General features: G+C 34.8%; 2 protein-coding genes across 3 annotated transcripts in view; both read right to left on the reverse strand.

The window, feature by feature from the left end:
- Window positions 1-8,668: 8,668 nt before the first annotated feature.
- On the reverse strand, window positions 8,669-11,270 carry LOC136800174 (uncharacterized). Its single transcript, XM_067056792.1, has 4 exons — window positions 11,113-11,270; window positions 10,640-10,730; window positions 9,806-9,959; window positions 8,669-9,322 (listed from the first exon to the last, which is right to left on the reverse strand). The coding sequence occupies exons 2-4, from the start codon at window positions 10,715-10,717 to the stop codon at window positions 8,805-8,807; spliced, it is 750 nt and encodes a 249-aa protein (XP_066912893.1). The 5' UTR covers window positions 10,718-10,730; window positions 11,113-11,270; the 3' UTR covers window positions 8,669-8,804.
- A 254-nt stretch (window positions 11,271-11,524) lies between these two features.
- Window positions 11,525-14,152, reverse strand: part of LOC136800098 (gamma-tubulin complex component 6-like) — a 53,043-nt gene continuing 50,415 nt past the window's right edge. For both annotated transcript variants that reach the window (XM_067056719.1, XM_067056712.1), the window contains 4 exons: window positions 14,031-14,130; window positions 13,596-13,657; window positions 13,002-13,201; window positions 11,525-12,381 (listed from right to left, as the gene is read on the reverse strand). In XM_067056719.1, coding sequence (XP_066912820.1) covers window positions 12,278-12,381; window positions 13,002-13,201; window positions 13,596-13,657; window positions 14,031-14,130 — 466 coding nt within the window. In that variant the 3' untranslated portion in view covers window positions 11,525-12,277. The remainder of the gene's footprint in view (window positions 12,382-13,001; window positions 13,202-13,595; window positions 13,658-14,030; window positions 14,131-14,152) is intronic.

Below are 14,152 nucleotides of genomic sequence, written 5' to 3' on the forward strand. Positions count from 1 at the left end.
TATTATGCTATCTTTGAACCGTATTACATTATAAAGATAATGCACTCAGTGGTACGTTGTCAATAAAAATGCGGATAGCAATATACAGATTTCAAAGTATTTAACTGTGAAACCCGACTGAAAAACGTGAGTCGCGCTAACATAGGTACAAACTTCTTTTATCAATCGAAATATCAAAAGAATTAAAGCGTTCCAATACTATCATTATCGATAAAGGGAGTGCAATTTAAAGTTGAGACTTTTACTAGCTCTTCCATTTGGAAAGTAAACTTGTTGTGGAAGGTAATGGCGTAGATATCTTTATTTATTGCTTAGCTCTAATCGATCGTTATCACTCGAATCCTTTGCTTCCACATATGCCTAAATATTGGAATCTGTAGTTTTATAGGTGTAGGATCAAATTGTTTTTAAAGTTTAGTATGGTTTGCTTGTGTTTTAGTTTTTTTAGTCTTTGATCATCAACCAGGCATTTACCCTGCCAACGTTTTCTCTTTTTTCCAGTGAAAAACTGTACTCTACTTATAACGCCTCCTATAAGCTGTCACAAATGGAGTTTGAATTAGGTTAAAATTAGTAAAAGAGTATCAAAGCCTCAAAAACCCCTAGAAATATAATAAAAATGTTCTTAAAGAGACCCCTCGCTTAAAAATGATAACAAGACACTCACTTCATAATCATATGAAAAGCAACTTCCCCACGTATTAGCATGCAAAACTCTTTCTTCACTCTACAATTAAAATATAAATGTTGATGTTTACTCAACTTTTAGAAATTTCAACTGGCTTGTTGTCTAAAGGCCTTCGAATTTTCTCCTGCTCTTTCTTGTCGCACCTAGTTGTTGACACAAATGCGCCAGAAAATTATAATATGAATGTAGAGGCCAGCTCTGGTTCGAAAAGTCTAGAATCAGCACTCTTCTCCTAAGAAATACCCTTTGCTTCGAGTTGAGTTGTAGGTTCATGGAGAATCGGTATCAACTTCAGAACTCCCAATGAGCCCCGGTTGTGCTGGTTTCAGTTCTGTTTTCAGAGGAATTTTTCGATATCTCTACAGAAACTAGCAGTAAGTTTTATGTTGTTAGGGGTTTTTGGACCAATATAGTTTGATTTCCTAAGCTAAAGATCACAAACAAGCGAGGGGTCCCTTTTAATAGAGTGTCAACTGCAAAAATTATTTTCTTGAATTAAAAGGTATCAATTCTCTGGGTAGTCTAGGATGGATGTGACCTACAAATCTTTTAAGAGGAGGTTGGAATCGTTATAAAAAATGTGCTGAGCTTGTGAAATACATTACATTTGGATTTGTTTAAACAAATAATCAAAAACAAAACAGTGCATGTTACCAGTTGGGTGTTTTAAAGATAAAAACGTCAATTATTGCTGAATCAGCAGAAAAATAAAAAACAAAATATTGCAAAACATAATTCAGACCACTGATTTAGAACACTTTGACTTTGAAAATATTGAATAAAGACTAAAGTGAATTGTCTACATTTTTTATGGTCCAAGTAAACTATTTGCTTTGATTTTTGCAAGGTCAGCAAGCAGCTCCATATTTGTGTACGGTGAGGATCAGAGATCTGACCTCAAGGAAAGACTTTTTTCACAGAAAAGATGAACACTTTTTTCTGAAAATTGAGAGCTTTTTATTGCTTTTTCAGCTTGGATTTTAATTAGAATTTCAAGCTCCCAATAATGTATGCTCTTTGGATAATTCATGCATGTGCATCCATCATCTTTGTAGAAAGCACTGCCAGTTGGCTGTCCCCTCATTAAAATAATAAAATAAAACAAATTTTGTTGAGTACCTCTTGGGAATACCTTACTAACATAACAGCATCAAAACTTGGAAAGTCTCTGTTGTTTCACTCTTCTCAAGTCTTATCTATATCTTAACTGAGACAGAAAATAGAGGCAAAATCATTGTCAGCTTGTCTAAGCTCAGACTGATGAAACATATTTATTCCTTTTGTAAATTGAGCAATGTTCAAGCTCTATTAATCTTTTTCGAGATAGTGTAATTCATCTTTTCTGTTTTAGACTCACACCCTAATCAACAAAAATGGCAAAGTCCAAGAATCATACCAATCACAATCAGAGTAAGCCCATCTTCTTTTCATTACTCTTATGTGTTTAATTCTAGGGGGTAGATCATAAGTGTCCAGTTATCTGCCTCTCTTGAAATTATTAAAGTTTCAAAAGAAGGTATGGGGGAAAGAATTTTTTTTTGAAGCCAGAGTGGGAAAAAGCAAGGGGGGAAGAAAATTTCTCACCAAAATCAATTCAAAATTGAAAAATATCTGGTTTTATTTCTATCACCAATCGGGTGTATAATAGCATATGTTTAGTTTTTCATTTATTTCAACCAGCAATTGGCAATATTACGATATAAAAAAAACCATCCTTTCCAAATATTCTTGAATTAGAACTATACCTTAGGGAAAACAATAAGCGTTAAAAAAATCATCAAATTCCAGCTTTTTTTGCTTGAGGAGCGGAGGGATGGAAAAATTTTCATTTTTGGCATAGAGGGAGACTCTGAAGGACACTATGAAAATATGGCCTCGGGAGACTAAGCAGGGGTTTGGTACTCTGGTGAAAAATACATAAAATAGGGGTGTCAATTTTAAGTGCTTAATAAAGGTGACTTTACAAAATAAAAAACCTAGATAAATTAAGGTATTTTGCGCCTTATGGCACTTTTTCAGGAAATACAATCAAGCACAGAAGAGTACTTCCTAAACAGTGAACACTTTGAGAAATATTATATATTGTTGGCTTTTTTGGATGTCTTGTCTTTAAATTAGAATTTAAAATAAAAGGCTTTCAGACCAGGGTTTTCATACAAGTTATGTTGCTTCTCAAAACTCAAAAGCAAAATATTTAGGAAAGTTTTTACCTATGGCTTGAAGCTAGTTTTAGTTTTGGATTTTAACCTTTGATCACTAACTTATCTGTCTTCGATCATTTTTTAGCCAAGAAAGCACACAGAAATGGCATTAAAAAACCCATCCGTCAAAAATACCCATCACTGAAAGGAGTAAGTGTTTATTATTTTAAGTTTTATTCTTCAGACAAGGTCGACGCTCTCAAGTCGGTTAAAAGAGTTACTAACTGACCGTGTACCTTGCAGTAATGAACTTGCAGCATTGATTAACTTTTCTTCATTTTTCTCTATTTCAGGTCGACCCAAAATTCTTGAGGAATCTTCGATTTGCCAAGAAACACAACAAGAAAACTGTTGCCCAGAAATAGATTAAATGCCATTGAAATTTTTGACATCTCTTATTTTCTTCACTTCTCTCAACACACCCCTTGTCTTGAATGTTTCTTAATCGGGATTATTAATTACCTTAAAGGAAGAAATTTTGGCGGGAATTTAATTTGGCGGATGGCCGAAAAAGTTTTTTAGAGGGAATTTAATTTGGCGGATGGACGAAAAAACTAAATTTGGCGTGAACTTAATTTTGGTGTTTGCTGAAAATTTTTTCCTTAAAATGGCGTAAAAACAGGAAAAAAACCTTAAAAGAGATCTTATGTTCAAAAAGTTTAATTTGGCGGATGGCGGAAAAAATAAATTTTGGCGGGAACTTAATTTGGCGGATTCTGGCCAAATCCGCCAAAGAGACGATATCGGCTTAACGAAATTCTCCCCGAATGATTACCCATGATGCATTGCGCAAAAAAATTCAGTAAGTCAATATTGTCCGTGAATTTTTTTGCGCAATGCATCATGGGTAATCATTCGGGGAGAATTCGGAAAGCCGATATCGTCTATTTCAGTTGAGCTAGAATCTGACAAATGTCTACAGTATGTGGCCCCCAAAACGGCGATCAAATTTGAAATTTCTCTCAAATCTAGGGGAAAAGAGATTTTACAAAAATTTTTGCTGCATGAAAACCTTTAACATCTCTACTTTATTTCCTGGAAGTTCTTTTTCAAAATTTTCAATTTCAACAATATTTTTCAATCGCTTAAAGATAGGTAGCTTTTTTCTAATGGCCCCCAAAACGGAGGTTTGAAATTTTAGCGATTTCTCGAGATATCTTTAAGATATGAATACAAAATTTTGACCATAGTTTTGAAATATGATTTAGAGGGTTTTGGGCATAAATTTATTTGATAAAATTTTTACAGTATACCCCTGGTTGTCAAAATGCAGGTTTGGGGCCCCCAAAACGGAGGTGTAGCTAAAATCAAATTATTAAGCCCGGTGGTAATAGGGGGAAAAGCTATGAACATATTTGTGTTTTCCCTTAAATTTACGACCCGATGGATGTAAAATTTATGATTTTTATGAATTTTTATGAAAAATATTTCAAGATTTTCGATATTGCAAAGTCCCAAACTGAAAATTTAGAAATTTTCAAAATGACAATTTTTGATTTAACAACGTCTTAATCAAGTTTTTGAAAACAAATCCCTTTTGAAAAATAGTTCCATTCATATATGGAATAAGCTGTGAAAATTTTAGAAAAAAAAGCTTAACTGAAACTGAAAAATATTAAGCTTTAAGATATTTTTCTCCTATATTTTGCAAAAAAATGACAGAATTTGCCGTTTTTGCTGATTCAGCGAAAAATTTTATATATAATGTCAATTTTTTGTTATAAACTATTAACTTAAGGTGATAGGAATAGAATTCCAAGATTTTTTGCTTTTTCTCATATTTAGAATTTTCGGTTTTGTCAATGCTGATTCTAGGGCTCCAAAATACTGGTTGACCTTCAAGATGCTATATCTTTTACCCAGCCTCTAAAGTCACAGATGTATTTGCATTTTCTGAACGGCATTAGGTGTAGAAAGTTTCCTATACCCCGTTTTCATAACTTATTTTCAATATCCAAGGAGCTAGAGTGAGTTATATGCAATTTTTATCTAATTTTGGTGTTAAGATATTTCCTTTAGACGCAAATATGTTATTTTGAATCCGTCTCAAACCAGCAAAAACATGCTTATTTTTAAGTATAACCATCATTCTTTCAAAATAAACAAAAATCGTTTAATTCTGATAAATCTACAAGTCAGAATCTTCATTTTAATGAAAACCTCCGTTTTGGGGGCCGTCTCCGTTTTGGGGGCCATATACTGTATCCGTCTGCCCGAAAACTTTGGCACACTTGATCCTGGGTTCTTTTTTCATTTTTATGAAATTTCTTTTTTTAAGGCCTGAATAATTTGACCGTGGGACCGTGTTCACGTTTTTCATTTTTTCTAAATTTTGATTTTTGGGAACAATGAAGTACAAGCCTGAAGGGCTAAAATCGAATCTCAGGATTTGAAGCTACCAAATCCTAGCCTAATGGCACATAGTTTGGCGTACAAACTTTTGCGATTTTCGCGAATTTTTGACCTTTTTCGCAAAAGTAAGTCTTTGTAAGTTCTCGATATAGTCCAGGGAAAGTGTGCTAAAAATGAATACAATTGTGCATTTTTGACTAGAAAGCATGAAATTTGGTACAGTGGTACCTTAGGGGGTAAGAAACATTTTAAGCCTCTGACCCACTTCTGGAACACCTGTTTGTGTATTTTACAGACCAGAATGCCTCCCAGGCAAGGAAAAATTTTTTTATCTTCACAGCATGTCATATGATATATCGTTGGAAAGGTTTTCTCACACTGATTCTAAAAAACATCACAACATATATCTGCAAATGGACTGGGTCCGAGTTATGGGCTACGGAAGTAACTAACAGACCAGTCTGCATGCCCGAAAATTTTTTTTTCTTTTGTTCCAAAACATTTCATATTATATACCGTTGGAAAGGTTTTTTCACACTGATTCTAAAAATCATCATGATATGTATCTCAAAATGGACTGGGTCCGTGAAATAAGCCATAGGAGTAATTTACAGACCAGAACAGCTCCCGGGCATACAAAAAAATATTTTTATCTCCAAACCATGGCATATCATATACCGTTGGAAAGGTATTTTTACACTGATTCCAAAAAAACATCACAGCACGCATCTCAAAATGGACTGGGTCCGAGTTATAGGCCATGGGAGTATTTTACAGACCAGAATGGCTCCTGGCCCATAGCTCGGACCTAGTCCATTTTCAGATACATGTTGTAATGTTTTTTAGAATCAGTGTAAAAATACCTTTCCAACGGTATATGATATGCCATGGTTTGGAGATAAAAATATTTTTTTTATGCCCGGGAGCCGTTCTGGTCTGTAAATTACTCCTATGGCTTATTTCACGGACCCAGTCCATTTTGAGATACATATCATGATATTTTTAGAATCGGTGTGAAAAATCCTTTCCAACGGTATATGATATGACATGTTTTGGAACAAAAACAAAAAATTTTTCCGGGCATGCAGACTGGTCTGTAAATTACTTCCGTAGCCCATAACTCGGACCCAGTCCATTTGCAGATATATGTTGTGATGTTTGTTAGAATCAGTGTGAGAAAACCTTTCCAACGATATATCATCATATGACATGCTTTGAAGATAAAAATTTTTTTTCTTCCCTAGGAGGCATTCTTGTCTGTAAAATACACAAACAGGTGTTCCAGAAGTGGGTCAGAGGCTTAAAATGTTTCTTACCCCCTAAGGTACCACTGTACCAAATTTCATGCTTTCTAGTCAAAAACGCACAATTGATGCACACTTTCCCTGGACTAATAGGGCAACTCGCGAAAAATTCTCAAAAAAATGGAAATCTACAAAACCTTGAAATATCAATAAATATCGAATTTTATATTCACATGTTTCTGTTGCGATTCTGTCTCTATTATTTTATCATTAGCTGAGTTTTTGAGTTTCCCAATTTTCTTCAGGGCCATTATTTCATTCGTATTATATCACGTTACGCTATTTAAGAACTGGATACCCAAAGTATTCTGGTTGACGTCTTGGAATAATGGCCGTTTATCCTTAAAATTTCAAGCATCAAAAATAATTTCCTTAAAACAACACTTTTGGCAAAAGCAATCAAAAACAGGACGTTTTTTAGCCATTTGAAAGAGTCAAAATCAAAATTTTCTCTTGTTAGCGCAAACCGTGGTTGTACCTCCTAGGTCACTGTAAACATTTGGTTTTTACTTCTAATTCTTTATTTCAACAGTTGGAAAGACTAGGTAGCTGGAGTAAAAATGTGGTATATATCGTTCTCGAGAGGGAGATAGGAATTTAACTGTGGAAATAATTCGCCGGTTGCTAAAAGCCAATAAATTTTATTTGCCATCTTCTATTTTACTTTCGCCTAGTACCACTCTGAAAAAAAACCCTGTACTAGAGAGATATGTCATCTGAGTATAAAAAACCTTGAAAAGTGCCAAATCTTTTGCCAAAAAACCTTGAAAAACCACTTAAAAAGGACCAAAAAAACCTTGAAAACCTTGAAAATCCCGAAAAAAAATCCGTAGACACCCTGGTAGTGTTTTAAGGCCTTATGTAGGCTTTGCCTACGTTCAAAAAGTTTTGAACGGAAGAAAAAGTCACGTCATTCGAAAATTCTCATTTTTATCCAACTATTCGCGAAAGTTGGTACGCCTAAAGTATTTTAAGGCTTCACTTTTTCTTGTCTGAGAAAGGCTTCGATTCTAGCCAATGAGTTTCAAGCCCGAAGGGCAAGAAAAATAGAAGATACTACAGTTGACGCTCTCTAATTCGACGTTCTACTATTCGATAGGCTCCCTTATTTCGATGAAATTTAAAGTTCCCGTCAACAAGAAACTCTCATAAACGACGCTCTCTTATTTGATAAGCTCCCTTATTCGATGAAAATCTAATTCCCCTCGAAGATCGAATTAGAGAGCATCAACTGTACTTATTTCCCATCCAAAACGCGCAGTAATCATGACGACGGTTCCTTTTGTTTTGGAGGACTACTTTTGTTGAAATCTAGCGCTAAATCTTAGTTTCAATCCAGCGTTTATGTTAAAACAACGCGCAGGCATTCTGGATGGGGGGGGGGGGGTAAGTGGTTTCATTTCCCATCCCGAAGGGGGGGGGAGGGCTATAATCGAATCTTTAACCTTTCTCAGGTGAAAAAGTCTTTAGAATAAACGCCGTATTTTTGACGACGGATTAGATTTAGCGATTTCTTTGTTTCCGAGTGGTATATTTTTTTAGAATCTAGCGAAAATTTTTACTTTCAATTCAGAATTTGTATAAAAAACTACAGGGGCTTTTCAACTTAAGTAGGATTTAGCGGCTTCGAATCCTACTTAGGAGATTCACTTATAGACCTTCAGACTTATAGTTATACTTCATTGGGATGACGAAGCATGTCTACGTATTTTTCCATACCTGGGTGAAATGATAAGCCCGTTTGTCTTCCAAGGGGTGAAGAAAATATTTGGAATTGGATTGGAGTCGAAAGTTATCCTGGAATTTCCCTGGTATAAAAAATTGATTTTTAGTTCACCCATCATCGCTTTACGGTAAAAAGTAGAGTTTTTCCAAGGGTAATATATGATCCTGCTTTCCAATGAGCCAGTGCAGTACACTTATTAGAGGTTTATCACCTTGTGAAGACTAAGGTTTTGGGCTCAAAACTCGGATTTCAAGGTTTATATTTCGAGTTTTTCGGAAAATTCACGAAAACTTTAAAAGTAGGATTTTCGCCAAAACCACAATTCCTACCGTCAACAAAATATATTGACCATTTGGGATTTTTAACGTTTTTCAGATTTTAAAGCTCGGGGTGTTAATTAGGATTTTATTACTTGCAGTTTCATTTATTGGATTTTTATATAATTAAATTATTATACTTTACATCTGAAACCAAGTTTCCTTGACAAAACATAAAGTAGTATGAATGACCAATGAGTTTTAAAAATATTGTTCTTAGGTTTCAGTTGGTACACCAAGCTTAGGAGGTATGTTCAGCCTTCTCATCTCCATTGCTGATATATCTTCACTTCGTTGACCACCCGCCTCAAGACCGCGCGTGAATTTGGAGTGCTTGTTGAGTGACTTTAAATAATTTTGTAATAAGATGGATTCAGCTGTATCTGGTAAACCATTTGAAGACAGCAACTTAAGCCTGAGAGCTGGTGCAAATGGCTTCATACGAGAGTGAAACCAAGGCTTGTTATTCACAGGTGTCATAATGCTCGCATCTTTAAACAACGGTAAATCAGATTGGAAAAAATTCTTCCCTTGGCGGCTACTGGTTGCATACGCTAACGGCATCTGGGCATCACTTTTTTCGCCGGATTTTGCATCATTTCCGTAACTCAATGGTAGAGTACTGGATGATATACTTCGACCGAAGAGATGCGGGAAGATTTCCTTCTTTCTCTGAGCGTCATTGTTGGCCGTTTCAAAGTAAATCGCTGGCAGAACTTCCGAATCTTTATTTTCTGAAAAAAAAGTGTTTAAAAAGTGTTAAAATCTTATCAATCCTCAGCCAGGTAAAAAAAAGTATTTTTATTTCAAAATTCAAGAAAATGCAAAAGAGTTGGGTGCAAATTTTCATGTAAAATCGCGAATCGTATTTCTTTGTGAAACGAAGATTCTTGGCGCATAGAAGCGTTTGATTTTTTTTCACGTTCTAAAAAAGTCTCTTAACGTGTAACGGTATTGAGATCTAGGTATGTCTATTATTCATCATTACGTCAAAATCAATGACGTCATTCAACTCATGAAAGCTTGAACCCAATCCTTTTATGGAGTCAGGCTTGATTTTTTTTTTGGATTGGGTTTAGATTTGGATTCGGTACGGTTTTGAGATTCAAGAAAAGCAAATCTTAACAGAGACACCTTATCTCAAGAGCATTGGATAGTTCAATTATTAGTTTTAGAGCCCCGCTTCAGCAAACAATATCATGAGATTTGATTTTTACCTGTTGTATCCCCAAATAGTTTTGGAAACAAGTTTTCAAACATTCTTCGTTTGAATAGCGGGAGATTCTTCAGCACTTTGGACGCAGTCGCACTTCGACGAATTCGCTCTGTGAATAATTCGTTTGAAACTCCATCTTGTTGACCAATCAAATTCTAGAGTTTTAAGAAAATAATCTAAAAATCTGTATACAGTTTGCCATTAATTAAATTTGGCGAATTTGGCGGATTTGGCAAATTTTGGCAAAATTCGCCAAATTAAATCCTCGCCCAAATTTCCAAATTCGCCAATTGGGCTCTTCCAGAAAAAAACCATTCATGGGGGTGGAGGATATATTGTCCAGGGGTATTGAAAAAACCCTGAAAAACTGCCATGTCCATGGGGTGAATCTGCGATGTCCAGGGGTAAATATTTGTGTCCAGGGGGTCAAATTGATGCTTGTCCAGGGGTAAAACACGTGTCCAGGGGGTGAAAAATCGAAATGTCCAGGGGTAGATCACAGAAAAAATAATATATCCTCCACCCCCCATGAACGAATTTTTTCTGGAAAAGCCCATTCGCCGAATGAAATCCCCGCCAAATTTAACAAAAAGAGAATTATGTGAAAAATCACAACTTTTCAGTATATTTTTGAGTAATTTTCATCCATTTCGGTGTTTCAAAATTTCCAATTCGCCAAATTAAATCCCCGCCAAGTTTTATGAAATTGATCTATCGCCAAATTAAATCCCCGCCAAAAATCGTATTTAGGCCAATCGCCAAACCAAATCCACGCCAAAATTTATCCACTTAAGGTAGCAGAAGGCCTAAAAGTTATATGAGTAAAAAAACATACCTCCGAGACAGTGGTTCCAAGAATGATGGATACCAAGTAAACTATGATCAACCCATTATTCAAATCCATAATCTTCATTTTTTTCTAAATCCTGAAAAAGATAAAGAAGAGGAATATACTCTTCTGTACTTAGTTGTGGGGGGAGGGTTATTTTCCATTTTTTCAACCCCAAAATCACTTTATGATGACCCCCATTTTATGATTTTTCTTCCAACTCCCCGCTTATTCCCCCCCCTTAAATTGAGCACAGAAGAGTGCAGAACTTTTAGATTCTTCAAAAAGAAAGTCGAAGCTTGAACAGAAATTCAACAAAACTTGAAAAGTACATAAACCTTTATGGACGGACGCCTAGAGAAATGAGCTATTTTTTTATCCAAAGAATCGATCATATTTTCCAGTTAATTCTTTCCACAACAGCCTGTGGCACATTAAGATAGAAAATTCATATACATACTTATCAACAATTGAATTACCTTTCCAACGTTGACCTTCCTTTAAACTTTGATTTATTCATTTATTTATTGATCCATGTGTTCGTCGTCTTCGTGAGGATATATTGAAAATGAATATCACTTAACTTGAAAGTTCAAATTTATTACTTCATTCTAGATTTTAATTGGTGAAATAATATCACGTGTTCAAAACTTAATTCCCACCCAAATAAGTTGTGGTTCAAAATAAGGAAATAACGAAGGAAGTAAGTTTTTCTGAATAATCATGGATGGTCCAACTTTTCGAGAAGAAAATAGTGCAACCAACAAAATAAAAACATTCAAAACCTCATAACCTTATCTTGAAAATCTTATTCCAATTTCCTGAACGGACTTTTTTTTTTAAACACTGTATTTCACTTTCGCTATTGTGACCATTGTCAAAGGTCAAGGGTTTTAAGAAGGTGGTAAATATTTTCTGAATCTTAATTTATGAAAAATTCCAAAAAAGCCAACTATAAACAAATGATAGAAAATGTAAAAATTTGTACAAATAACTGGAACATTTCAAATATTGTTTCCCAGCTGTTACGCAACGTTGTATCAACGTTTATCTAACGTCTGGGATTGTTTGACTAGTGTCAGTCAAAATATGTCCTTTTTCAATTTTCTCAATGTGGTACTTCATTATCAATCATTTATCATCAATCAATATGAACCACATAACAAAAACACTTCATATTTTTGCTCATCCAAGGAAAAAAATTATTTCTTTGCTCACTCCAAGTTTGTTTGATAAACTTCTGAACATGCGCCCATAGTTCGGAACATTCTAGTTCTTTGATTACATTGACACAAGCAAAACCGTCAGTTTTGAGCCACAACAAAATTTCTTCAAGCTCCAAGGCATGATCCATAAAAGGAAGAGAATCCAAAGGAAGATTCAATAGTCACACGAGCCAAATCCAACTCCTATTTACCGTATTATGATCATGTTATCTTGTCAATTTGACTCATGATAGCCATGACGTAATGTTTAATACGGATGCATGCAAAATAGCCCAGGCATTTCCCATTGGTTTTATTGTTTGAATTTAAAACTAGTGGCAAACACCAGGTCCTTTTTGGGTGTTTACGTCATGATATCACGAATTGTAACATTGCAATATATGTCTCCTCTCTACTAATATTATAATGATATAACATATTACGTTTGAACGACGGCATTTGTGTAATATGAATTAAAGTTGACTTGAAGTAAGAGATCCGCTAAATGGTCTTGGTAACCTCTTCGAACCAATTTTGATATCACTGAAAACAAAAAAAGGATGAAGTCATTTTGCTGTATTACCAGCTCAATAAGAGTATAGCTTCCATTTATAGATACTGTAGACATTAATCAGACTTTCCTAAAAGTGTATAGCTTCCACAACACAAGCCCTAGAGGGAAAGCCTTTTAAGGTTACAATAGGTTCTCTCAATTTGAGCTTTACATTATTTAAATATTTCTATAATTGGAATTTCTTCTATTCTCAGCATTCCTCATGACATGAAGCACTAACTCTAGTTCATCGAATTTCTGTGTAATTCGAAAAATTTATATTTTTCGTTTGAGTTCCAATTAGTGGGCATCGACATGCTAATTGGAAAATGTCTGCTTTTTAGGGATATCGTCTTTTTGTTAAAGTCCATTCATTTTAATGGAAAAGATAGAACAACCAGCATTCATAACCTTAAAATGGCGGGTGTATGGTCAAGGAGAAACTTATAGTTAGGTAGAAAAAAAGGGACGAAAATGGCGCAAAAAAAAATGGCACAGAGGTCCAAGAACATGTCAGGAATCACTATAATAAAGTCTCTACCACGAAAGACGGGAACATCCCAAAATCCATAATGGCGGATGAAAAAACGAAAAAATTGCTCTAACTTACCAGAGAAAAGGAATTCAACACATTGTCTGAACGCTTTATAATTCTGTTTCAAGCGTGAAAAAGATGGGTGTGTCACGTGACCTGTCTCTTTGTCTTCTTCCCATGATTGCGAGATGAGCCTCGTTTCAAAGTTGGATATCATACCGAAAATGTCGTTGATTAGTTTATACACTGGTGCTGCATTCTTACTCAGCAGAGATCTGAAATAAAGGAGAGGACCACAGATAAGGTTTCAAATTAAATAATCTTAAGAATATTCTAAGAATATTTGCAGGCTCTAAACCATACAGCATCTTAGGAAATCACAAGAAAAATAATTTCAAAAATGCTGAAAATAAGAAAAATTTTAGGACTTCGAAGCTTTTTGACATTCTTATAAAAAACATTTGAGAGAGTGCCACTAAAAGTGTGATAATTTCTGAGCACCAAACTTAAATGGCGTGGAATAACAGGTATGTGCCGCCCGACTTAGGGAAATCAGAACATTTTAGGGTCTAATATTGAATTTTGCGATCCTGTTGGTATTAGAAAATAGCATTAGAAGGGCCCACTTCTTAGTTGAAGCTTTTTCCATTCTAAGACATACAGACATACCTAAATATGATGCGATTGAGGTAGGTGGTATGGCAACGATGCAAATCATCTAAATCATTAACCTGTCCAAAAGAGAAATTTCATATCCAATTTCATATATATTTTATAACTTACTTAAAAGGAAAGGAGAAATGTAATCTAGAATTGTTTCTCTATCAAAATCAATTATTGCGCGCAGCTTACAATAAGTACTGCGTCCCCAAATTATAAAAAATTATACGCCTCTTATACTCATTTGCATAGAATTTTTTCAATTGTCTTTTATTGTTTTTTTAGATGGGATTCTCCAAATACATCGATATCTTTTTGGATGAGGGGCATAAAATACTAGCGTGAAGGGGTTATTTCTTTAAACGAGTTACTTTTAACGTTCTCTCAGTTACCCTTTATAAATGAGTGTCTATCCTAGCAATCCTAAAAAAATGAGTTGGTCACCTGTTCTCTGAGATCTTGTTGGAATTCTTCCCAAGAAACATGTATGATTTGATTGACCATGTATCGCTCTAAATTGTTCACGAAATGTTGCATCTCATGTCTAGAAAGAATTTAATATATTT

This window comes from Clytia hemisphaerica, unplaced genomic scaffold (genome assembly GCF_902728285.1).
Source record: "Clytia hemisphaerica strain Z4C2 unplaced genomic scaffold, Clytia hemisphaerica genome assembly, whole genome shotgun sequence".
Classification (NCBI taxonomy): domain Eukaryota; kingdom Metazoa; phylum Cnidaria; class Hydrozoa; order Leptothecata; family Clytiidae; genus Clytia; species Clytia hemisphaerica.

Excerpts from the sequence above, each read along its gene's own strand:
- LOC136800174 (XM_067056792.1), bottom strand. The coding sequence starts at position 10,717 with ATGAAGATTATGGATTTGAATAATGGGTTGATCATAGTTTACTTGGTA. Across the intron at positions 9,960-10,639 it reads TTGGAACCACTGTCTCGGAG|AATTTGATTGGTCAACAAGA; the intron begins GTATGTTTTTTT and ends TTAAAACTCTAG. Across the intron at positions 9,323-9,805 it reads ACTATTTGGGGATACAACAG|AAAATAAAGATTCGGAAGTT; the intron begins GTAAAAATCAAA and ends CTTTTTTTTCAG.